General features: G+C 39.5%; 1 protein-coding gene across 1 annotated transcript in view; it reads right to left on the bottom strand.

Moving 5' to 3' along the window:
• Positions 1-25,833, bottom strand: part of LOC119647024 (nephrin-like) — a 319,705-nt gene that overhangs the window by 207,332 nt on the left and 86,540 nt on the right. Inside the window, exon 2 of the mRNA XM_038047761.1 lies at positions 12,913-13,658. Coding sequence (XP_037903689.1) covers positions 12,913-13,030 — 118 coding nt within the window. The 5' untranslated portion in view covers positions 13,031-13,658. The remainder of the gene's footprint in view (positions 1-12,912; positions 13,659-25,833) is intronic.

The raw sequence follows: 25,833 nt of genomic DNA, 5'->3' as shown, positions 1-25,833 counted from the left end.
CATGAAATGGCACTGCGGATTGACGAATAGCAGGTGGTAATTCCTCTTCGAAGTTTTTACGGAGCTTCACATAGTGTTGGTTAACGCTGGAAACACGCCCTCCTCCAAGTAGAATAGGTAAGGCTCAACTGCCGATCTAACGTCCGTTAGTGTCTCCTTTATGAGAAGGTGTGCAGACACTATATTATCGGGGCGGCATTTCCTAATTAGAAAGTCGGTGAACGGAACGAAAAAAATTTGTCAAAGGGCAAGTAACGGAATCACAAGTATTCGGAGCAGCAATACCGGGACCACCGTATCAGTGTTAAGCTTGCTATACTAGATTAAGCAGGAAGATTATACGAAACTGTGTCTTGAATTAAAAAACAAACTCGTGTAAAGTTGTTATGAACAAATTACATCAAATGACCTACCTACGGTCAAGTAGAAAGCTTGAAACAGAGCTAAATACCCGTTTAACCGTGGAAAATCGGAGAAGGTACATTGTGCAACCAAATACTGCATGGGACGCGGCAGTTGCAATGGTAAAACGGACCCTCTAGCAGCTAAGAGCAGCAGAAGAGCAGTGGAGACATAAAAGGGAAGCTACCGCAATTAACGCCTCGCAAAGCGGTAGCAGCTCGTTTAAAGTGAACAGCTAAGATCTGAACAGCTTCGAGAGCAACACCAGAACGGTGGTCACGCGGGGAGAGTGTGGAGAAAATATGGGAGGCTTTAGTCGGTAAGAGTCCAGCATGGGTGTCCCAGATACCATATGCGTATCCATGATGGGTTTCCCCCAGCCAAAAAAAAGAGAAAAAAAGATAGACAGTCAGACAGACAGTAAAGCGATTCTAATAAGGTTTTGTTTTACAGAGGAAATTCATTCCAGCAGGCAATCAGCAACGGATCAGGTTTTCTCTCTGTCGCAAGAGATGGAAAAACTGTTGGAGTATGGTCATCAATTGTCCCAGCATTTCATCGACTTTTGGGGGTGCCTATGATCGCATAGTCAGTGTAAAACTATACACGTCCATGAGGGAATTCGGTATATCGATTAAATTAATAAAACTGATTACATTAACCCTGACCAATGAAATCAGAGGATCACTCTTGAGACCATTCGAAATCAAAAATGGAGTAAGAGAATGAGATGCCCTATTATGTGTCCTCTTTAACTTGTCCCTGGAAAAAGTGATTCGTGATGCTGAGGTAAATGCGAGTGGCACCATCCTCTTCAAGTTCACCCAACTACTGGCCTATGCTGACGATATCGACATCATGGGAAGAACCACCCAAGACGTACAAACTGCCCCCATCCAGGTCGAGCAGGCGGCGCGAGATCTTGGGCTGCACATCAATGAAAGGAAGACAAAGTATATGGTGCCAACGTCAGCACCGAAAACTTAAAAACGAACAACATTAAATCGCACTGGTCAAACGAAATAATAAAGGCAGGAGACTACAGCTTTGCGACCGTTGGTAATTTCTCCTATCTATTAGGTTATTGACTGCCAACAGAGCCTATTTCGCTCAAAACGTCTTACCATATCTTGCCAGTCCTTATGTATTCCTCAGAAAGTTGGGTTTTTAGCAAGAAAAATTGCGAACCCTTAGTCACGTTCGGGAGAAGAATCCTCCGGAGAATTTTTGGCCCCCTACATGAGGCTGCAAGATTCCGCAGCATACATAATGACGAAATCTATGACCGTCAAGTTGTGGATAAGATCAGACTCAACAGGTTACGGTGGGCGGGTCACTTAATCTATATGGACAAGAATGATCCAATCCGGAAAATCTGTAAGTACGAGGCAGACTTTCCTTCGGATGGAGCGACGGCGAAGGGTGGGACGCCAGACAGCTTTTAGAGGTATCGAATCGGTGAACCTCGGTAGAAAGCTGGGATGTTTGGAATTCCTTATTAAGGTAGGCATAAACCTGATACCAGTTGTTGCACCGTTGATGATGTGCTTACGATATTGAAACTTCTGCAAATACTTGAGCAGAACTAAGGAAAGTGCCAAAATAAGCAAAAATCATCAACGAACTGCAGGAAAAGTCTGGGTGTTTTATTTAAAATCCAACAAAGGGGTGCAGTAGTGATAGCTTAAAAAAAGAGTTCACGGTCTGACAAAGTTGGCACCAGAGGATATTTTGAATTAACGAAAGACCCTTTGCCAGATTCAATTAAAAGGGAAGAAATAGTATTGAAGGAATGCCCCTACATCATCGAAAATTTAGCTAAACTTGGGATGCCTAATTCTGTACTGCGAAGAATAAAGAGTTTACCTAAGGTTTATAGAGCGTATAGTAATAAATGTCGGGAAATTATAGTAGCCACAAATTCGCGCATACGAAATGTCGTCCAATGGCTTCTGCGTAGATTCAACGAATTACCTTCCGAAACGAAAAACTACAGTATACTGGAGGAGGCAATGTGGTCAGCATTGAAAATATCAATTAATAATTAAAATATCACCTCTCCCTCCACGATTACCTACCTTGTCGTAGTGAAGGAGCTCCGTAAGGATCCTCCAAGAAACGGGAGGTGACCACCTGAAGCCAAACGGTAATTAAAACCCCAAGCCAAGGTGTGACTACCGTGGCGAGGGCTGAATGGTCACAGGGGTTAAGATGTGGCTGTAAACGGTGAACTCTGGGTACCTTGCCTCAGCAAAAAGGGGCTCTGCCGAGATCGACTTACTTTCCCGATAAAACTGAGGCCATGACATAACTCTTCGACACAAAAGGCAGCAAAGAGGGCTTGGCCGGCAACGGCTAGGCCTTCATTTGCAGCCAAAGTTATCGAAGCCGATGGATGGGTCCTGTATGACGACTCTAATCCATCCGGTTACGAAACTGAGCAGCTTCGGAGGAAACTGCTCCTAGCTGTAAGGATTGCATCCTCGCAAAGCATTAAGCTTTGCTTTGAGACGGTAGGTGTACACCGTAAAATGTTACGCCTGAACTTTGCCGATGAAGACACGAACGATCGGCTCAGGCAGTACTACTCCTCCCTGAATGGTGTATGGGAGGGTGCGCGACTAACCTTGAAAAGGGTCTCTGAGCTACCATCGTTAAAAAAGTGCTTCCTCTGGCTTCCAGAAGAAGAGCGGAATGGTGCTGGGGTTCAGGAATAACTTGGTGTGCAGAATAATCTTAATGCTTCCAGCTGGATGATGGTAGGCGACAGAACAGGAGCGCCGATTGGTTGGGAACTTTTCGGCGTTTCCGAACCCGATGTTAAGAAGGTTCGAGAAAAATTGGGCTGTCGGCTCTACTAGGGGCTAGGGACCGTCACGTTGCAAGTGTCGGCTATTAAAACCATTGAAGCGGACATGCAGCCCTCAGCATCTTCATCTGAAACGTAGATGAGGTGCCACATTTCCCAAATAAATTTGCAACGTTATAAAGAGGCGACCGCGCTTATCACTCGTCGGATCAATAATTGGAAGACATTTATATACCTCATACAAGAACCGTGGATTGTTGGTGAGGTAGTCAGGGGCCTAAACTTCCAAAATGCTGACCTGTTGTATACCAATGGAAGTGGTCGATCCCGCTCCTGCATGGTAGTCTCAAGAGACTTCCAGGCTAATTTTGTTAACGACCTATGTGCTGGCGACACCACATCGGCTAAACAAACCATAAAAAGTCAACAGGGAGATAAAGAGGTATTATGGTGCTCTGCATATTTCCCCTATGACGCAGAAGATGTTCCCAGTGGAACATTCATCAGAGCTATCCAATATGCCCAAAGTAGAGGCATGGGGGTGATAGCAGGATGTGATGTCAATGCTTACCACATATGCTGGGGAAGTTCCAACATCATTGTAAGAGGATGGAGACTACTGGAGTATCTAGTAGGAACCGATTGCAGATCCTTAATTTGGGTAATGAACCCACTTTCTTCAACGTGGTCAGGCGAGAGGTCATAGACACCACGGTGGTTTCTCCTGACATCGCGGCTCCGGTCTTACAGTGGGGAGTATCAAACTATATCGCACTCTCGGATCACAGACGCATTGATTTCGTAATGGGCATGGATCCTCCTTCACTCGCTCCATTTCGGCATCCGCAGAAGACAGATTGGACGACGTATAAAATAGAATTGAGCACCCGAGTCACGATCCTTGGAGGCGCATCAAATTTATTGCCGGGATCGAAAAGCCAACCCAGATGATTACAACTAGCATGAGAGAAGCTTTCGAAGAAAGCTGTTCACTCAAGATGCCAAAGAAGGGTAAAACACCATGGTGGAACTTGGATTGGGCACAACAGAGGAGAACGACAAGGATGCTCCTCAATCGTGCTCTGAAGTGTGATTCAGACGCTAACTGGAATCGCTCTAAAGAGGCATAGAAGGCTTTAAAGAAGAGCATAAGATCGGCTAAACGATCATAATGGAGACGCTTTTGCGAAGAGACTAACTCTCTTGAGGCAACCTCAAAGCTGATGCGGATAAAGAACGTAGCCAGAAACTGGGTTATATACTTTTACAGAATGGGAGGTACACAGAAAGCGATAAAGAAACGGCAAACCATTTGCTTGAAGTGCACTTCCCACTAGAGCGGCATTTTTGTTGTCCCTTAAGAAGTGGGACAGTAAAGCTTTTAACGGGACACTGCTCCTTAAACTACCATATGGAGAAGATTGGAGTGGTGGTTTTGGCTATGTGCAGGCAATGTGAGGAGGAGACGGCCCTACACTTTTTATGTAGTTGCCCAGCCTTCTCAGATCTCAGATGAAGACACTTTGGTAAGGTTTTCTTCAATGAATAATCTGCACACTCTCTTCCTCTAGCGAATGTTCTCAGATTCGCTAAAGACTACGAATGCCATAGGCGATTTACGGGGATAGTACAATGGGCCTAACAATGGCCTGAGTGCTTGGAGCTGCGGCTCTCCCAGTCAACTAAATTAACTAACTAACTAAAATATCACCTAGTATGATTAAATGTGAGAGAGTTGCTAACGCATAATTGCATTATGGGTCGGTAGCATTCGAACTGCAGAAACAATACAAAACTACATTTTTCAGTAGAAGAAGCATACCCTCTAAGGAAGAAAATCATTATATACCTTTTTTATCGGTACTGTCATATTTTGCAAAATATCTTATGTTTTTTTTAGTGAACTAATCTGCGACTACTGCGGCGATGAAGAGAAAATTACGATAATAGCATTATAAAAAGAAGAGAAAGTGAAAACGCACTTCCCCAAGCCATATTTGAAAAAAATTCAAATATTGCGAAATTGCCTTAAGCAATTCTCGCATACCATAAATAAGGCAAAGAGTAATAGTATTGTATTTTTGAAAAGTGATAAGTGCTCTACAGAAAACTGGAATTTATGTGTCCTCTTTAAGATATCCATTGTCTCCACTAGGAACTGCCTGGAATGAATTGAAGTTTGTGTATAAGTTGAAAATTGGGTAAGAAAATGTCATCCATATGTCAAAGATGATGAATTGAAGGACCAAACCCCAACAAATTCGAATATGTTTGAGCCCCATCCAATTCAAATAAGTTTAGATTGGTTTGGGTTTTGCAATCAACACCTCCTACACTATATCATCCAGTAGAAAACGAAATATTCTGATGTACATACATAGGAAAGTCGATTGAACAAGTTCAACATTTAAGTTCTGAGAAAGCCTTGTTGAAAAGTCAGATCCTTCAAAATTAAACAAATTTGTTTACTTTCAAATTTTAGTAGCCACTTTATTAGTCTCAAACCAAATTCAACACCGTTTCGATTCCTTTTTTAATGCGAGGAAAATAAATTTCCAGAAAGGGAGAGGCACCGTCTGTCCATGAACTCATTTAGGGAACCATTCTCCATAGAATAAATTATATTTTACTTTTAACGGGTTTAAAAATTAAATGAATAAAGAATTTTAGGAACTTTCTAGGCAAACGGTGCCTGAACTGGGAAGGTAATGAAAAATTATGTATATTTTAAAGGCAAAGATTAGGAATGACTATCTCGCCACCTCGTTAATCTACAAAAACATTATCATTCTTTTCCTTGGCAACTTAGATGATGAGATTAGGTACTTTATATCAGAAGCAGATACTTTGAAATTCTTCTTGAAAAAGCAGATTCTTCTAAAGGCAACTTGGACACTTACACAATAAAGTAGATATAGACTGCATAAAGTGGAAAATAGTCCTAAGCGACAAGAGCAATGTACGATGAAAGCTCTTTTCAAATGGATTTGCTTTGAGACCATTATAATAATTTTTTATGGTGGTAGCGATTGAAAACCGAAAAAAAATATAGATACTAAATGTGTGCTATGTACGTTTGTATGAAAATTTATAATATAAATTAAAAATGATTTCCTATTTATAACTGGATTTATCTGCTGTATCTTTTGTTATTTCTCCTTCGGTCTGGTCGATTTCTGGTTCGGATTCAAAAATATCTTTTATCCCCAAACTATCGTTCTCATGTTTCCGTCTACACTTATATTAGACAATTGTACAAGGTCATTGCGATTTGCAATTTTTCGAAGTTTTGAAAGCCATTTCCATTTCTTAGGGAACCGGTTTTTTCAAAGCAATCCTTCATTGTCGAAGGAGTTACGGTATGCCAAGCACTTCCAATTTACATATTCCCCACACTTTTTATCAACTTTTCTGTGGTGAATATTTATCTAAATTAGATATAAACTGCAGCAAAATTAGCTGGCGGCACTCGATCTTCAAATTTTGGATAAACACTTCACCAAAAGAATGTGATGTTTAGAATAAAAAGCCTAATTTTTAAGGCTTTGTATAAAACTCCTAATATACGTAAAAGGGGGATTGTAAAAATTTTTTTCATCGAATATAGTCATGTGGGATATCAAGTGGAATGTCTCAATTGCTACTTTCCGAACCTGAACAGTGCGCGAGTAAGGAGTCAAAATGTACACACTTAAAGTGGGACAGGACCCATTTTCGGAAACTACTCAACCTAAAAATCCGGAAAGAATCATGATGGTGCGCTTAGATGAAATCTGGGCCTCAAAATATGTCTCATTCTGACATCTGCTTAAATAAACTTACTAATAGAATATAATCAACTTTTGAAAATTTGTAAATTTTGCAACGACATAGAGGACAGTACCGTGCATACGCATGTCATGTTTCATGAAAATTCGACTATTAGTGTTAAAGTTATAGCAGTTCAAACTTATCAATTTTATGTGAATTAACTGCATCCTAAGCCATGCAAATAACATCAGAATTAACGTCAGGATTAACGAGATTAATTGACATTCGAGTGTTAATTAAAATTCCATTCCTGAAGAATCAACTTCTACCCAGCCTTTTTTTGTATCTGTTGTAGGTTGTAGTTCTGCACATTTGCTAATAATATTAAACTCCCGAGTGTTAAGAATATGAGGTTGACTATTATCAATACAGTGCTTTCTATTAAATGAGTTATATAAATCGCTTTCTAAAAAATAGAGCGCAATTAAATTTTTAGCCATGTATATGCGGAACTGTCATGCACTCTTCGCTCCTCACATAGGGAAAGACAAAACCTTTTATACCTGAAGCGTCAAGCTTCCGGTTTCCCGATTTGTTTGTATCGAAGTGAGGAATATCCAAATTATGTTTTACCTTTTTGTGCCGTCTTTTCATTGTCCCACCATTCCATTGCCAGCCACGCTTTCAAATTATGTAAACTTTCACGAATTTCCGAGGGTTTCCGTACCCCTTGCTCCGCTTAGCAGCTTTATCAATTACGATTAGTTTTGCTTTTCTTCCATCATAATCATAATCCGGTCAATGGTTCTTGTTTACTTTGTGTACAGCTTTCCCTTTTAAAGCACGATGTTTGAAGAGCACGATAGAACAATTCAATAACATCAGCATTGAATTTGGATGACATCTTTTGGAGGACATCTCTGAGTTACTCCTTCTATGTTATCTTCGAAGCCCTTTCTACCGCAGTATCTTCACTCCCTGATCCTGATTTTCCACAGATTGCTTTAAATTTAACGCTGTGGCGATCTTTAGCGCCCTAACTAAACATTGAGCGCTTTAAATGTTATTGCTCCTAGCTCCTGAGCAATATCCAGAACGTGGGTGATCGGTGCGAAAATTTAGATTTTTTAATGTCATATTCATGAAAATCATCCAAGTATTGCATGAAGCTTGCATTTTTGATATTTCCACTCGGTTTTTCACAGCATTCCCGATTTTAGGTTTCTTGACTTCTTTTAGCTAACTTCTGCATAGAAAACTTTTTTTAGAGCACCGTTAACCAGAAATGTAGTGTCCTAGCGTACCCCAAGGCCTAGATTTGGGACTGATGGGACTTAATTATTATTAAATAGGTGGATGATGGTTTCATTTGTATGCGATTATTTAGTTTAAAATGTTTCTGCTTTGGGATGAAGTACATGTACGTGAAAGAGACAACCCTGACCTACTATAATTTTATTAATCATGGTATGACTTTCACCAAATTTTCCAGTATTGGGTTACAGTAATACAGCTGTAAAACTTTATCATTCTAAGATGAACTTCAAAAGAGTTACCACTAAATTAAAACAAAATAGAGTTATATACCAAGGCTTAACTTAGCAGAAATCGGAATGGAGCAGAAATCGGGATGGGCTGGATCTCACATAAGTACATCACAATGATTTTTTCCAAATTTGCCAGCTGAGTAGTTTCTGCCAATTAATTGTACTTTTGTAACTTGGCACTCTCTTTTTTATTTTTCTTTTCGATACTCCTCATGGCAATATTCGGTAAAAAAATATATTCCTCTTTGAACGTGCGAATCTCCCTCCCCAAATGAAAAACAACCGAATATGCGCATGCGTAAGGATTTGCACTTTCAACCTTCTACGAGAAAAGGAGCATAATTCATGATCACTAGTGTAGAGGAGAATCAGACCTGCAAAATGATATAGAGTTGGGGGTTTAGTGCTGGGCAAATGGCTGGAAGGTGGAAGAATCTTTTGAAAAAGTCCAACTGCTCGAAACTGCGTTCATATCGAGAATTTCGACAAAAGGAGCTTATTGCGTGACCACTAGTATAGTGCAAAATTTGACCTTTGAAATGGTTTAAAGGTTGGGGTCTAGATGCGGGGAAAAAGACCAAAATATGGAGGAATCTTTTTAGAAAATTCAAATATTTATTTCGGGATCACCAGTATAAAGGAGAATTTGCAAAATTACATGTAGGTTGGAGGGTTTAGGTGCTGGCAACGTGGCCGGAAAGTGAATGAATCTTTTTAAAAACTTTGAAGGCTTCTATCTCTGTTAATGAGCGCAATGCTAACTACATTGCTACCTGTAAAGTACTGTAACCCTATAGTGTACTGTTACGGTCTTGAATGAAGTGAAGTGCTCCAACACACTTCAAGACCCTGATCCAATTGAATTATTGCGCCAACGATTATTATTATTATTATCTCTGTTAATATTTAGAACTTCGAGAAAAGGAGCTTACTTCGTTAATATTGACGAAAATTGCACCTTCAAAATGGTATATAGGTTGGGGTTCTAGATCCTGAGATCGGTCGGAAAGTGGAGGAGTCTTTCGAAAAATTTAAACGCTCGTTTCTCCGTCAATATTGAGAATTTCTGGCAAATGAGCTTAATTCGTGATCACTAGTGTGGTATATACGGTGGGGGTCTAGGAACTGGGCAAATTACCGGAAATTGGAGCAATCTTTTGGAAACGGTGGACTTAAACTTTTAACTTTTTGAAGAAATTGCATTTGACAGGCAGAAAGTCGCTAACAGATAAACCGACAGAGAGACAACTGATTTTAACAAGGATTTTTTTACAAATTTCGATTTGCGGACCGTGGAATATTGCCCACATTAAAATGCCGTTTAGTTTTTTTTCCTCAGATGAACACAGCGCCCTCCAGCGTGGCAGCAGAAAAACACCTTTTTTTGGAGATAGGTGCTTAAATTGACACGTATTCCGAAACTTAGCTACGATATCAAGCTGAAAAATTTATCACATATACTAGAGGTATCAATGAAAATATGGTGAAAAAATCACGTTTCTATCTTTATCTAGTCCTCCAAAATAATTTTTCAAGAAAAGGCAAAAAAACGGCCTTCACACGGGATGACCCCCTTAAAGGGGGTTATATTTATATCAGGTTTGCTGACGTTTAAAAGCAACGCTTTTAAAAATGGACGTGTATTCTCTCCTTTATGGCATGGAAATCTTCATTTCTATTGCTAGTCGAGAAAATCAGCGTGTTGGATTTCCACCCACCAAATCAACCTGCTCTCCTCCATACTATAATATTTCACTAAGAGGTGGATTTAGCTTCTCTAGCAAAATTTCCTTTCACTCGCCGTCCGCGTAATTATGCATTCTTGGCCTTCTCCACTTCTCCTGGGTTCGACTATACTCCGCATATTTTCGATTGTAAGTAATTTACTTTACTTTCTTTTAAGTTTCTCATTTCATCCACAAATTCCAGACTGTAAGGAAATACTTGTTTCGGGTATTCATTGCAGTTGGACAGTTAGGTGAAGCATCTAATTTGGACCTACAGAGGGAGTCGCGGTATTCTTCATACCTCAAGGGAAACTAAGTGAAATTATTATTGATCTCCGCAGATTTTCCCTGCAACAACTTCTTGATGGCATTACAACGATAGGCCCGCGAATACTTTCTTGGGCATTGCGATCACTGATACCATGTACTCTTAAACCTCCCTCTTCAAAGTTCTTTGTCTGGTATAGTGGAAAGATATATTATATCTGCAGCATCTGTGAATAAGTGGGTAAGCCGAACTTTGGGAAAAACTGGCTTAATATGTCAGGTCATAGAAATTATCCCCTTTATAAGTAAGCGTTCAACTCATAGAATAGAGAAACAGTGCGTCGAAATGGATATAAGCAACCTGCGATTATGCCATTTACTTTCTACTTTTAGAATTATCCTTGCAGAAGTTTATCTGGATACATTTTCCTGAGCATATTCCAAATGCTGCTTAAAATCGAAGTTACCGTCTATCATTAGGTATATGATAGCCGGTTTACTGGTAATGATGTATTTCCATATTTCCTAGCCTAAATTCATTTATGGCGCTTCATGAGAATGACCATTTACATTTTTTCCTACGGAACTCATTGCTCTCTAGTCAAGCGCTGATTGAGTCATACATGTACAGGGTCTTTTCCACAAGTTCTAGGTATACTTTTTTAAAAAAATCGTTTATTCAATATAAGTTCTCAAATTGTTTAGATCTATTTGAAGTATTGTCCCTCTGATTCGATGCATCTTTGTCAACGCTTCGATGATGGAGCCCTAAAAATCGACAACTGGAATCTCCTTCAGTGTGACTGTCGTAGGTACTTTTACCGCCTCCAATGTCTCATACCGAGTTTGCTTCAAAGTTCTTTAAATCCTTGGAAACAAACAAAAAGCTTCGCTGGAGCTGGATCGGGACCACCCACCACCCACCAACTTATTTCGCTTAGACCCAGATTAAGCAGTTTATATTGTTGGAACTCTCGCTCGAATCGGAAAAACCGAGTAATCTGGCTACCTTCGATACCACTATCTAGGTGCGTGCGCACATCCTAGAAATAAACCATTAGTCCTTTTCGATGGCCAAAAGTCATAGCCATGAGGTCACCCTCAATTCGAGCCATTGTTGACGTGTCGCAAGCAGTCAAGTTTCTAAACCTTGTGCGGTTGTCCCATATAACGTCTTCTATCTAAATTGTTCCAGAAACCGAAAGTAGGTAATAGATTCATTTTCAAATGGAGGGAATGGAAGGCGTCTTCACAATCATATTATCACCTTTATCTTTTTATTATAATAAAAGAAAAAGATTTCTATTCCAGAGCTTGAAAGTCAACAATAGAGAGAAATCCAAATTTCATGTTGAGAGCCGGATAAATATTCTTTTAAGTCATGAGATACGGTCAGAGAGCACAAATTTGGAAACGATTATAGCTCCGAGAAAGCCAGACGGTGAGATTGTTGAGCGAGGAATGAATACCAATAAAGAGAAACAAAGAATAAACCTAGACATTTTGAAGTGCACTTGAGGCAAGTACGAAAATTGAAAGCGGAGTTATTACTAATTATTACTTTACAGTGGAGTTAGTAAAATGTATCTACGGTATGAAAAATCAAACCCATCTCTGAATGAGTACAAACTGAAAAAGTTAGGTAGGTTGAAACTTAGTTGATTATCCAGCCAAAAAATTAATCTATTCAATATCCTACTTCCTGTAAATGAATATTTTTTTTCGATTTCTGTATCCGCCTGCTCGAATGACCTCCGGCAAAATACTCCATAAAGCTCTTCGTAACTGTAGTCTACAACTACCCACCTTCAGGTTGTTTGTAATATAAAACTTTTTCACAAAATTCTGTGCTAAATGAAAATGAATTAGTTAAAAGTTGCTGATATCGGAAAATTGAGGAACATGGCGAATGTTAGGAGATGGATTTCCACTCATTAGTACTAACTTTGCTTCGCCCCCCGGAGGGTAATAGGTGAATGTTTAAATTACTATCTAAAGCTGAAGGAGATGCGAATATAAGATTGTGGTGGAATTCCAAGTCAGAAAAGGGCGTTCATCTGTTGCAGTTGCTTTCTAAGAATGGACGGACCAAAGGAGTCTATTAATTACTTACCATAGATACGAAACTCATAAGTTTTTTTAAAGGCTTAAAGTTTCACATGTAGATACATTATTTCACCCTTTAGTTGTGGCTGCAACAACTCACCCAGTTGGTTATAAGCTGAGTTTTTAATTCATTATACAATGACTTTTTGGTAATGAGGTTTTCATGTGAATATTTCAAAATTTCCTATTTATGAATGTTTACACATCTTCAGTAATTTTGAGTAATTGTTTGAAAGTAACCACAAGGTTGATAACCATACACATGCCGGTAAACACTTATAATTGATGGTCAGAATGCACTCACCTGTTCTCTCCCTTTCGATTCGATTTTCACCGTGGGCCGTACAAATTAACTGAAACTGAAACACTAAACTGAAAATGGTTGCATGAAGTACGGCATTCACATAACACTTCACTCTCATTTTCAGCTTTAATCACTGCAATCGTTAATTCGACAAAGGACCTTCAGCACTCCAGCATCCACACATGTGGTTTATTATCAATTTATTAGTTCTATTTGTTCAAGTGAAAACGAAGAAGCAAAACAACTAAGGGAAAAACTGTCCTGTTCCGAGAAACGGCTCCAAAGGACGACTCTAATGAATTATTAAACGGAATTCGTTATTGCAACTTTCATATGGCAGAAATTGTTGTTGCATTTCAAATCAGTACTTTCATAAAATCACTTCTGGGGTACACACGTTGCTTGGCTATTATGATTGCACTTTCTGCAGCCAGGGAGCAGCTATTTAATATAACGGCTGGCGGATGTGCGATTTGCGCTTCGACGGAGCTTCTGCATTTTGGCTGCTTACTGCGGGGATAGTATTTCAACCAGGACACAGAATCATGGAAATTGTTATGCAATTCACATTCTCACATTTTCAGCAGGTGAGATGAATTCTGGAAGTCGGTTGGTCTCCATGTGTGCATGGCAGTCAAGGTTTCTGGGTCGCAAATCCCTTTAACGTGGCCAGTTTTTGTTGACGCTGTGAAACGTTCTTGCCTTTGAAGAACACTGCAACACGAATACGACAGTTTTGTGGGTACCTGAAAGTAAGGAAAGCAGAAATTGTTGTTAAGTTGATTGCTGAAAACTTTTTTAATGATTGCATGCTAGAAAATTATGATGGAAACATGTACCACACCAGTGAATCCTGCTAAATAATTTTAACCAACGTAATGAAACGAATTGGAAGCTGGCACAAGGCAACTGATGTACACATATTATACTCGCCGAATTTTGATATATTTTGATATATTATTGTGGAAGCTTTAGTAAATCCAAACAAAATGACCATTTTTGTTGACTTTAGATAACTTGCACTCAGTTTCCACCATCCGGATTCATCCAACGACAGCTAGAACGAAACCTTTGCAAAGAGGCTCACTCGAAGCATTTGACTAGATTAAATTCGTTCATCTGAAAACGTTCACCATCATCAATGGCGCAACAACTAGTATCCGGTCTAGGTGTGCTAAATAAGGAACTCCAGACATCCCGGTTTCACGCCGAGGTCCAGCAATTCGATATCACTAGAAGTTGTCTGGCGTCCTGACCTACGCCATGCTCCATCTCAGGCAGGTTTTACCTCGTCTTCTTTTTTCTACCATAGATATTGCCCTTATAGACTTTCTTGGGAGAAAGATCCTCATCCATACGGATTAAGTGACCCGCCCCCCATAATCTATTGAGGCAGATTTTATCCACAACGAGACGGTCATGGTATCGTTCATTGATTTCGTTGTTATATAGGCTACGAAATCCTTCATCCTCAAGTAGGGGGCAAAAAACTCTTCGCACGATTCTTCTCTCGAACGCGGCCAAAAGTTCGCAATTTTTCTTGCTTAAAACCCAAGTCTCCGAGGAATACATAAGGACTGACAAGATCATTGTCTTGTATAGTAAAAGTTTTGACCCTATGGTGAGACGTTTCGAGTAAAACAGTTTTTAAGGCTTTGTTTAATACAAAACCTTATTAAAATCGATTCAATGTCTGTCTGTCACACGCATTTTTCTCAAAACGGCTAAACCGATCCGAACGAGATTTGGTGGACAGATAAGAACTATGAAATCCCACGCATAGAGCGAGTGGCATAAATTTAGATGGAGTTTAAAGAGGGGCTCCCCATACATTCAAACGGGGGATTAAAAAATTTTTTCACCGGATATAGTCCTGTAGGGTATCAAATGGAAGGTCTCGATTTGTACTTTCCGAAACTGACATTAGATTTGGCGTGAATTGCAAAGTGCGTGAGTAAGGAGTCAAAATGTAGGCACTTAAAGTGAGACAGGGCTCATTTTCGGAAACTACTCAGCCTAAAAATCCGAAATAAATCAGGGTGGTGCGACTAGATGAAATCTAGGCTTCAAAATATGTTCCATGCCGATATTTGCTCAAATAAACTTACTAATAGTATATTATCAACTTTTAGAAATTTTCTGAAAACCTCCCTTAAATTCATCCTAGTGCTTCCGAACTCGCACCCGCATAGAGGACAATATTTCGTGTATACATGCTAAATTTCATGAAAATCTGGCCATTAACGCCAAAGTTATGGCAGTTCAAACTTAGCAATTTCGCGCGAATTAACTGCTTCCAAAGCCATGCAAATAAGACTGACGTCATAATTAACGGAAATAATTGACATTCGCGTGAAATATTAAAGTTGCATTTACGAAGAATCTACTTATCTCCAGCTCTTTTTAGGGTTTTGTGTAAAACACATATGTGAAATCTAATCTTCGAGAGATGTCCCATTCAGTTATCTGCTCAAATAAATTTCCTAATAGTAGTTATCAACTTTTAGAAATTGACTAAACAACTCCCCTTAAGTTCATCTTGGTGTACTTCTCCATTGGCTGATAGCATTGACTTGAGATATTTAAAGTTCTGGCAATGGCAGTAACCTGCCCAGAACTAAGCATTTAAATATCTCGGGTCAATACTATCAGCCAATGGAGAACTACGTTATGCTCCTCTCATAGGGACACACAAAGCCTGAAGCGTCAAGCTTGCGGTTTTCCGACTTGTTGTAAGCTGAAATAGGCTCGGCTGACAGCCAACAACCGTGCCCAGATTTCATCGTTGTAGCTGTTACCGACTGTGGTTTTCGACGCAAGATATGTGAAATAATCAACGGTCTCAAAGTTGTAGTGTTGTAGTGTAGTGTTGTCTTTATTGTCCTCGTTTGACCAGTGCGATTTGATGTTGTTGGTTGGTTGGTTTTTGGTGGTACCGTTGCCACTATATATTTTGACTGTAGTTCCATCGGTTCCTGGTGATGTATGATTTTTAACCCAAGGAATTGCGCGAACTGTTACTTCTCTACCTGGTTTTCCAGTATTTGTCCGTCGTTTTCAGTTGGCGTGTCCTCCAACTCGCCGATATTCTGGTTGTTGATCAGTTCATTAAAATACTCAGCCCATCGCTCTAATATGCCCATTTTGTCGCAAATCAGATATCCCACTTTGTCTCGTTAGGATGAGCATCGAGATGTATAAGGCTTCATCCAACTGACTTGTTGCTAAAACTTGAGCACCTGGTGCTGTCCCTCCTTGTACTTTCCGAGTTCACAGACTTGTTGGTTCTCCGGGGCTCCCCTTTTGTGTCTGTGAAGTCTCCGCTCGACGGAGTTCGTGATAAGTCTACCTTGCTCTAAACTAAGTTTGCTTCTTCCAAAACGGTGCTAAAATGTTAGTTAGTTAGGGAAGGAAAGTTCAGTTTTTTATTCAGGGCATTTTTATCAATCACTTTCAATGATTTAATTCCTTTCTTATTTTGCTTAATTATCTTTCTTTTACTGTGGTTCTTTTATATTATTATTTTATTTAGGTAGTTCCTTTTATTATTTTAATTTTTGATTTTATTTTATAATTTTATGAGCTTTATCTTGGAATAGAAAAAAATGAATTTCAAATAAATTTGAATTAATACGTGGACGTCCTTAATTCCTCTTCTTCACTAGCTCCGTAAAACTTTCTTTATTAAAAGGGGCCACAGGATGTCATGATAAGAAAGGAGCCTAAAAAAGCACGCCTCAACAAACATCATCCGTCGTGGATCCTCCCTTTCGATGGTCGCACTCAGCTGCGGAGTTTTACGGCTCCACGAACGCGATCGTACTGTTATTTTTCTTGTTTTCATTTCAGTTTAGCCCGTTTGTTATTTTGGTAGGCTCGCAGGAATCCCCCTGTTTATTTATTCTTCAGGATCCAGTGCGGACCCATGGATCGGTTACAGCTTATCGTAAAGGTTTCATGGGTTTCATGGGTGCCATTTTATCCATTCAACTGCGTGACAACTTATACCTTCACCCTTCACAGCAGTCTTAAAAGTGAATGGCATAATGTGAAAAATTAGTTGTGCTTCTATTCCACTTCACTATGTTAGTTCAAAAAGCTAGTTTTGATCTGAATCGCTGGAAGTGAAGCCAAGAAAATGCAAAAGTTTTGACAGCCGGCAAAATACCCCTTATATAGTTATTATGTTGACCAGTTGTGGGAGCCATGAAATCTGCTGGCCTCCATTGCTTACAAGTAGATCAGATATTACGGGCTCTCTGAAATCTCTGCAAATTGCAAATAGTGAGCAGGTTTTTTTTTTACTGTGAAGTGATTCAACATGTGGCCATGAATGATAAGTTCATTAAAATGGCCCATGTAATTTGTGTATAGCATAATTAGTGCATATATCCTCTCTTTGCTATCTTTGTCTCAGTGTTTGGCCCTTTTAAGTGCTATGAGCTTTTTCACATAATTCTGTTTACCTGCAAAGAGCGGTATCTGCTTTTAATTCATATTCATTTTTCTACCCTAGGTTATTATTGGAAGTACGACCACCATGAACACAGTGCTAGTTTATTCAAGTGTCATGCTGTGAATTTTTGGTATTGCACGGTCCATTACCAAGATCTTTACGATATGGAGATACTCGAGATCACGAAAGAGATCTGCATCGACTTGTCAAAAGCTGACACCAAAGCACACAGGATATTGAGCAATTCCACCTGTCAGCGCGTCGGAAATCGACAAAGGGAATAAAACGCATGAAATCAAGGAAAGCAACAGAACCTGACGAAGAACTCGTGCGCGGGTTGCATTGCTCTACCACGATCCAAAAAGTATAGTTCGAAGTGTGGCGCTTCGTGTCTCAGTCGGCGTTTATGAACGAAGCACCCTATCAGCAATTTTCTTTTTACTTGTTATAGACGCTGTCACACGAGACATATAATGTTCAGCGCCCTATACACTGATATATACAGGTGATATTTTCCTAGAATCTAATAACAAAGATGATTCTTAGCAACTTGCCCGAAAATGGAATTATCGTCTCTTGAAACACGGTCCCAGATTGAATTTGAATAAATCTGAATTTCTGATGGCCCATCCGAATGAAGTACGCATTACTATTGCCAGTGGCAATGACCTGCCTAGAACTGAGCAATTTAAATATCTCGGGTCAATGCTATCAGCCAATGGAGAACTACATTATGAAATTGCTTCACGCATTAGCACAACCTGGATGAAGTGCCCTTCCACTAGTGGTGTTCTTTGTGTTGGCGTATCAGCGAACGTTTCAAATCTAAAATTTACCGCAGTGTTGTTCGCAGTGTCGCCTCTATGGTTCTAAGTGTTGGCCGACTATAAAAGACAATGTGCAGCGTATCGCGATGATGGAGACGAAGATGTTGCGTTGGCGTAAGATGGGATAATCATATTCGAAATGAGGATATTCGCGAGCAGCCCAGTATCGTCTTCGATAGTATGGTCACGTAATTCGCGCTAATTAGAATTCACTCGCCAAAATTGGATTGAACATCGAAGTCGATGTGAAGCAACCAAAAGGTCGGCCGAAATAATGGTGGCTTGATACGCTGGAGGCGATTTGAAAGCCTTGCGACTGACGGAAGAAAATGTCGTAACCGATCACGGCAAGCCAACCCTACTTCTAAGCGGGACAAAGGCGAAAAAAGGAGAAGAGAATGTTCTCTTGCAAATATTGTTTTGCGCAATACTCGATTTATCGAAGGCCCTTTGCGGCATTCTAACAATTATAATTTCTGTCGTATGCGCAAATGTTCGCGTTAACTACGACTTAGGTGACGATATTGACTATCAGTTGAATGACTTTTACTTTAATACACTTAATTTTACTTACAAAAAAAAATAGTTGAAGTTGTGAAACGTGTGAAAAGCAAACAGGATGAAGTCAGACAAATCCCCCAAAAAATTTAATAATTAAGGATGAAGTGGAAATGGCTAGTGGCAGAGCCACTTTTCGAACCACCCACTCAACAGAGTATTTGCTTAGTAATTGTTGGTGAGTTGAGTATCTTTTCCAAATGAATGCCAAGATTTACATTGCTCGAATATTAATTTCATACCAAATTTCAGAAATCATTTGTATAAGGATATATATATCTGAAATTTAATAATAAAATTCAGATACAAGATTAATCAGAACGTTCCAGTAATAGCCAAATTGCATAAATTTTTCAGATCTACTAATGGTAGTTTTCTTTGGTAGGACAAAGTTGTTACATTATTTCCGCCACAGGATTTTTGTAAGCTGTCACTCTAATATCGTTAATTTTTTAATAGATCACGGAAACAGCAGATTCATTAAATATTGAAAGGACACTTGGCATAAAGACTGAGAAGTTATTTTGGAAACGCGGAAATGATACAATAAATCAATAAAATATGAGGACGAAAGTGGGAGGTTAATATCCAGGCAATTGTATCCGTATAGTATATTCTCCTACTGAAATACAGATTGCCAGATGTGGCAATTGGAGATAAAAAACAAATAGGTCATGAACTTATGCTAAACTGAAGACAGTTTTTCTTTGTCTCAGGCAAGTAATTTATGCATTTTCTGAAGCTGAAATGAAATGCAAATGCAAAGAAAATGAATTCATAAATGATAAGGGTCATTTCAGTGTAAAAATAATCAACGGTACACTGCAGACGAGAAATACGAAGTGTAGATTCGGGGTAGTAGCTAGAGCCTAAATTTAAACCAAACTGAAGACAATTCTAGGAAGATCCCTCGCTATATGGTCGGAAAATATTGTATATTTACCGGCCTTGAATAAACTTTTCATCAAGGCATCATTTTCAACAAAAAAAGAAAGAATCTAATCCTTGAAAATAATAAGGTGCTTAGTAACTAATATGCGAAATTTAAAGGTAAAATGTTTGGGCATTATAGGCCATAATTTCAGTTGATTCATAAGTTGGTAGTCGAACCTACTTGTTGCATTTTCCATTGATCTCTGGAAAGGGATCATTTCTTCAGGCAGCGGGGTCAGACGGGAAGAATTATCATCAGCTTTGCAAAATGCCATGAGATTCTTGAAGAGTTGAAAAACAATTTTTCGGCACCGTTTTGAGAATAGTAGAAGAGTAGAAGATTTCCACGGAAAAATATAGGGAATAGCAATTTGTCAAATGTTTCCAGATAAGTGCATCGGAAATTATAGTGTTAAAGAGGTAAAATGTCGTATGTCAGGTTTATGTCGACCGATGTAAAATTATGAAGAAAGCCACGTTCGATTTGCAACAAAGAGATGAATTTTTGCACAAGTTTTCTCGTGTTGAATCTGAAATTCCTAAGAAAAATTCAAGAATGGCTGCAGGGGACATTGGATTGGATTTCTCTTAAGCGTATATATAATTTCGAAAAACAGTGCACTTAAGACAAACTCACGATGCTTCTGAACTTTTTTATGCTGGTCAGATGAGACTTCGGGAAAGTGGCAATTTAGATGGAGCTACCGTTATGAAAAATGTTATTACGTCACCTAGTAGAGGCGATGAATACAAACAGGCATTATTTAGGCAAACCATTCCTGCGGTATCAAGACAACTACCGCCGAACAAAGCCTTGTCTATTGTTGTTGAAGCTTCTTTAACAAGAAAGCAATACGAAATTATACGAACTAGTGACAAACAAATGTATCCTTATTATAGCATTATACAAAAAGCTCAAAAAGAATGTTACCCGGATACAGAAGCATTCCGTGTGACTTCAACGTTCGACGAGGTAGAATTGCAAGCTCTTCTGGATAAAACAGTTGAAAGATTACTGTAGTACTTAGATGAAGTTGACTACATCTTACTTACTTTTACCCCAGATGAGTTGGCTTCTCTTAAACTTGTATCAAAGTGGGGATGCGACGGATCACAACACGTACAATATAAACAAAAATTTGAAAGCAGCGGTGAAACATTTTTCAAACTTCGCTGGTGCCTCTGCGACTTACGTGCACTACCAATAAAAAAGTAATTTGGTACGCCGTTTTGACCACGTTATTGTAGACCAATGAGGATCAGATTTGTGCATGAAACAAAAGTCGTGACAAACGAAGAAATAAATTACATATTTCAAAAATAAAATAAACCAACTAGAGCCGACAAAAGTGGGTAGAAAAAATAGACATGTTTTTACGACGCACCAATTGCTGATGACAATGGTAGATGGTAAAGTATGCAGTGCTGCATCAGACAATTCCACCTGTACCACTTTGCAAAGAAACTTCAATGGTTTGGCGTTATCTGAGACTAAACTCACTGAACGACATTTAGAGTTTGTTTTATCGATTTTTTATGCCAGGATAAGATTTCCTCCACCATCTTTTATACTAAATTCCTGTAAAAAAATGGAATAAAAAACAAACTCAAGCCAAGAAGGGGCTAATAATAATGATAAAAAACGGGAAATACAAGAAAAATTCAGGATTGAGCTTGGACTTATCGTTGATGTAGCTAAGCCTAGCTATGGAATGACTAACGATGGTAACACTAGCAGACGGTTTTTCAACAATGCCAAGAGCCAACATTACTGGAGTGAACCAAAACTTGATTGTAAGATTCGCGACGGTATTGGAAATAATATCTAGTGGCCACAAAATAGACGTTGATAATTTTAAGGCATAATGTGATGAAACAGCAAAGTTGGCACCCAATGACACCAACTGTTCACAAAATTATTAAGTATGCCTTGTCACCAATTGGAAATCTGTCCGAAGAAGCGGCAGAGGCGAGAAATAAACATTTTCCGCAATATAGGAGCCACTTTACAAGGAAATTTTGAAGAGAACAATGCAACATGGACATGTTAACTAACATCAGATCCATCCTTGAGTAGTGTAAGACCAAAACCGCCAAAAATATCAAAATCATTTAGTTCAGCGGCTTTGGATATACTACTCACGTGGGACATTGCTGAAGATAACGACAGTGAGAATACAACTATTTCGATTGGCAATGACGAGTTTAATCAGGAAAAAGGGTGGTCTTCAGAGTGACTATTATTTTTTTGTTTTCTTTTTTTTAAAATTTTAATTTAATCAAATACTTTTTACTTAAAAATGCAATTTTCTGCACTAAATATCTGTTTTTTTTTTTAGAAAATTGTTAAAAAAAAGTATCGAGGTTATTAATAGTATACTTTTATTGATTAAATATGAAAAATGCACTAAAATAATTTTGTCCGCTTATTTGGCTCAGATACCCCTATGTGTTCGAATGACTTCGTTGAACGAGCGAAAGTTGAAACTAAGGCTTTATATGTGTTTTTTAAGGAAACGAAGGTTGATTGGCTAAGTATAGCAGATTAATGGTCAGCTCAAATTTTATGGTTAATAATCACATTCTAATTTCGAGAAAAACGCATTCAGTCACCATAACCCAAAATCTATCCAACGAAATTCTTGGATATTTTTACGACTTATTCAGAACATATTTCTACGGTTCCTAAACTAGGAAAATTAACAAAAAAAGTTTAACAAAGCACCAAAAATTTACCCCTCAATATTTTTTTATAATCCTACTTTGCCAACAGCGATTATGTCCGCACGTTAAGATGAGCAAAAAACCGAAAAACCGGCCTTCACAGAGGGATGATCCCCTTAAGTTAGCTCCCAGAGGCTTGGACCTAAAAGGGGATCTTGGAAACGTACACGTAAAGCTTCTTTCAAGTCTTCACAATTCATGTTGCCTATAAACTGGTTGAGCCTCCAACAGAGCCTCCAGAACTCTATCGAATTGGCATTGGATTGTCCCGAAAATCCCGAAACCTGTTTAAGTTTGATACCCTGTGCAGCATCAATATTCTTCCTATGGGATTATTTCAGAAGCTGTCTATTGATCGAGCAGATCTGCATGCTGAGTAAATTCTGGTCAACTGCATCTATTGCCCCGTCCATAACTTATTATCTAAAGTATAACCACATTAGAAGTAGCGTACAGTTGGCGCCCTACGCGAAAGCTCACGCAAATTTCTTTCTCCGTCTGCTCCTTGACTGTTCCGCAATACGCTGACAAAATAATCGATGAGCGAAATCAATGGCGGTAAAAAAAAATTCCATGCCAACCTACAACGTTAAACGTCAAATTATTTCGCTATCGCAAAATAATGGGAATATGTCACCATCAAACTCAGTATAAACCACAGCGCACTTTTGGTCGTTGACCTTTTCCATATTACATCTTTAATTACTATTGTGAATCTGTTGGAAAATTGCCCATAATGTCCTTCAATCTTAATTAACTGTTCAACGTTAACGAATATTTCGGATATCTTATATGTTTAGTGTTTTTGCAGCACTTGTTTTAATGAGGACACGTCGATGGTTAGAGAGAATAATTAGGTAAATATATTTTCACGCAAATTGAATTAACTCACTTTTGATTAGCTAGAGCACTCTTATGATCGGAAAGAACTTTGAAACTTTCACCTTAATAAACTCATGAATTTTAACCATTAAGAATTTTTTACGTGCCAGGAGAATGCTGTAGGTAATAATAATTTAAATTAAGTCGACTTTTGTGAAAGCCACTTATCCTGGATATATAGCTGAGTGGTTAAAGCCCAAGGCTGTCGTACGGAAGGTCGCAGTTCAAATCTCATTGGTGGCAGTGGGATTTGTATCGTGATTTGACGTCGGATACCAGTCGACTCAGCTATGAATGAGTACCTGAATCAAATCAGGGTAATAATCTCGGGCGAGTGCAATGCTGACCACATTGCCTCCTACAGTGTACTGCAGTGTACCGTTACGGTCTTGAATGAAGTGCTTTAACACACTTTATTATTATAACGAAGACCATTCGTCCACCAAATGATATGCTTCAGGCCCACTGTTCGGAAAACACATTCACTCATTCAAGGACCCCACCTTCCCATCCACTGACAAAAGCATTGTCAGAGAGGAGAGACTGGCCGGCTAACTCTACCGTCGGAGTAACACATTAAACCCACATGTATTCCAGACAACCGGCGTAAATAATAGATCAATACTCACGTAGGAATGGTTCCTATTGACCAGCACGGCTTTAATAGAATCGTGGTCATTAACACTGCATCCATCCAACAACCTCCATGACTGGACAAACGCATTTGCTGCAATATTAACATAGCGACGCTAATTCTGTGCTCGCTCATGTGCTGGCTGAGATCGTGCATCACGGCAGTTGCTCTAGCTTAACTGCAATATTTTGCTCCACAGGACACTCAAGGCGAAAGTTTATTGACGTGTTTTAAAAATGCAATGAAAATACATATGTTTTGTAGCTGGCTGTCAGACAACGGCAAACTTTGTCGGCCGAAAGAATTCCTCCCAGCAGCCCGCTTTGAAATCCTTTGAATATTTCTATGTGGAGCCTCGTTGGAAGATTCAGCAAAAATTTCAGGCATCAAAACGTCCGTCGTATCATTAGAGCCGCTATTGAAAAGGCATCCCCCGATATCTGATGCGCCATGTTTATTTTTTTCAATGGAAAATATGTTGGGAAAAAAATAATTTGTTTCGATTTACGCACTGTAATTCATCCCAGGATCCCTTTTCTGATCAAAAATGCACTTTGTTAGATCCGTACCGCAAGATAGCTACCGAGCGTAGCCTCTCTGGCAGGAAATCATGATGTTCGGCACCACATGAACACACAATACAGAAGCTCGCTGTTGCGCAGAAAGAGTTTAAAGGCCTCCACAGGCAGGGTATATGCAGACCCTCAGATAAATATTGGACTTCACCACTCCAAATGGTTACTTAATGGAACAGCGAATGGAGACCTTGAGGCGACTATAGACGCCTAAATGTTCAGACCATTCCAGGCCGATATCCCCTACTGCTCATTCATGACTTTGCGCATTCTCTTCCTGATAGCCGTACCTTTTCTACCTTGGCCAAGGCCAAACGCAAAATTTCAGCAGCTTCTGAAGATATTCCGAAAACGGCACACCTTTCGGACTTTTTGAATTCACCAGGATGACTTTTGCACTATGTTTGGTTTACATGGATGATGTTCTGGTCGCCTCCTCTTCAGAGTCCAAGCATATAGCGCACTTCGAATGCATTTTCCGATATCTCCCTGAGGCCGGTCTTGTTCTCAACAATAAAAAGTGCAAATTCCCCCAACCGCAGGTGAGATTTCTCGCCCTCAACATTTGCTCTGATGGCATCCAACCGAACCCGGACAAGGTGGGGGCAATCGCGAGCTTCTCGCTTCCCAAAACTGTTAAGGATCTAAAAAGGTTCTTGGGCATGCTAGACTTCTACCGTCATTTCCAGTCCAGGGTCGGCCATCATCCCTCGATGCTCAATAAATATCTGTCCGGACCGAAAACCAAAGATACCCGACTGATTGGCTGATCGGCTATCCAGACATTGGCAGCTGGTAGACGCCACGGCTCTCGCATTTCCTCAAGGAGATACACTCCTAATCATTTTCGTCGATGCGTCAGACATCGCCAAACTGCTACTTTTCACTAAGAGAAGAATCAAAGCTGGCAGCCGTTGAGCTTCTTCTCGAAACAGTTGATCGTGAGTTGTTGGCCACGTACATCGTAATAAAATACTTTCTTTATTCCCTAGAAGGCGGGCCGTTCACAGTGCTCGCGCCTTTTACATTTACCTTAAAATAGAAGCTGTCCGGATAGCTCAGTGGTTAGAGCACTGGGTTGTCATACGTAAGGCCGCAGTTCAAATCTCGCTGGTGGCAGTGGGATTTGTATCGTGACTTGACGTCGGATACCAGCCGACTCAGCTGTGAATGAGTACCTGAGTCAAATGAGGGTAATAATCTCGGGCGAGCGCAATGCTGACCACATTGCCTCCTACAGTGTTCTGTAGTATACCGTTACGGTCTTGAATGAAGTGCTCTAACACACTTCAAGGCCCTGATCCAATATGGATTGTTGCGCCAACGATTATT

The sequence above is a fragment of the Hermetia illucens genome, chromosome 1 (genome assembly GCF_905115235.1).
Source record: "Hermetia illucens chromosome 1, iHerIll2.2.curated.20191125, whole genome shotgun sequence".
Classification (NCBI taxonomy): Eukaryota; Metazoa; Arthropoda; class Insecta; order Diptera; family Stratiomyidae; genus Hermetia; species Hermetia illucens.
Note: the sequence above shows the minus strand (reverse complement) of the source record. Positions and strands in the feature narration are given on the sequence as shown.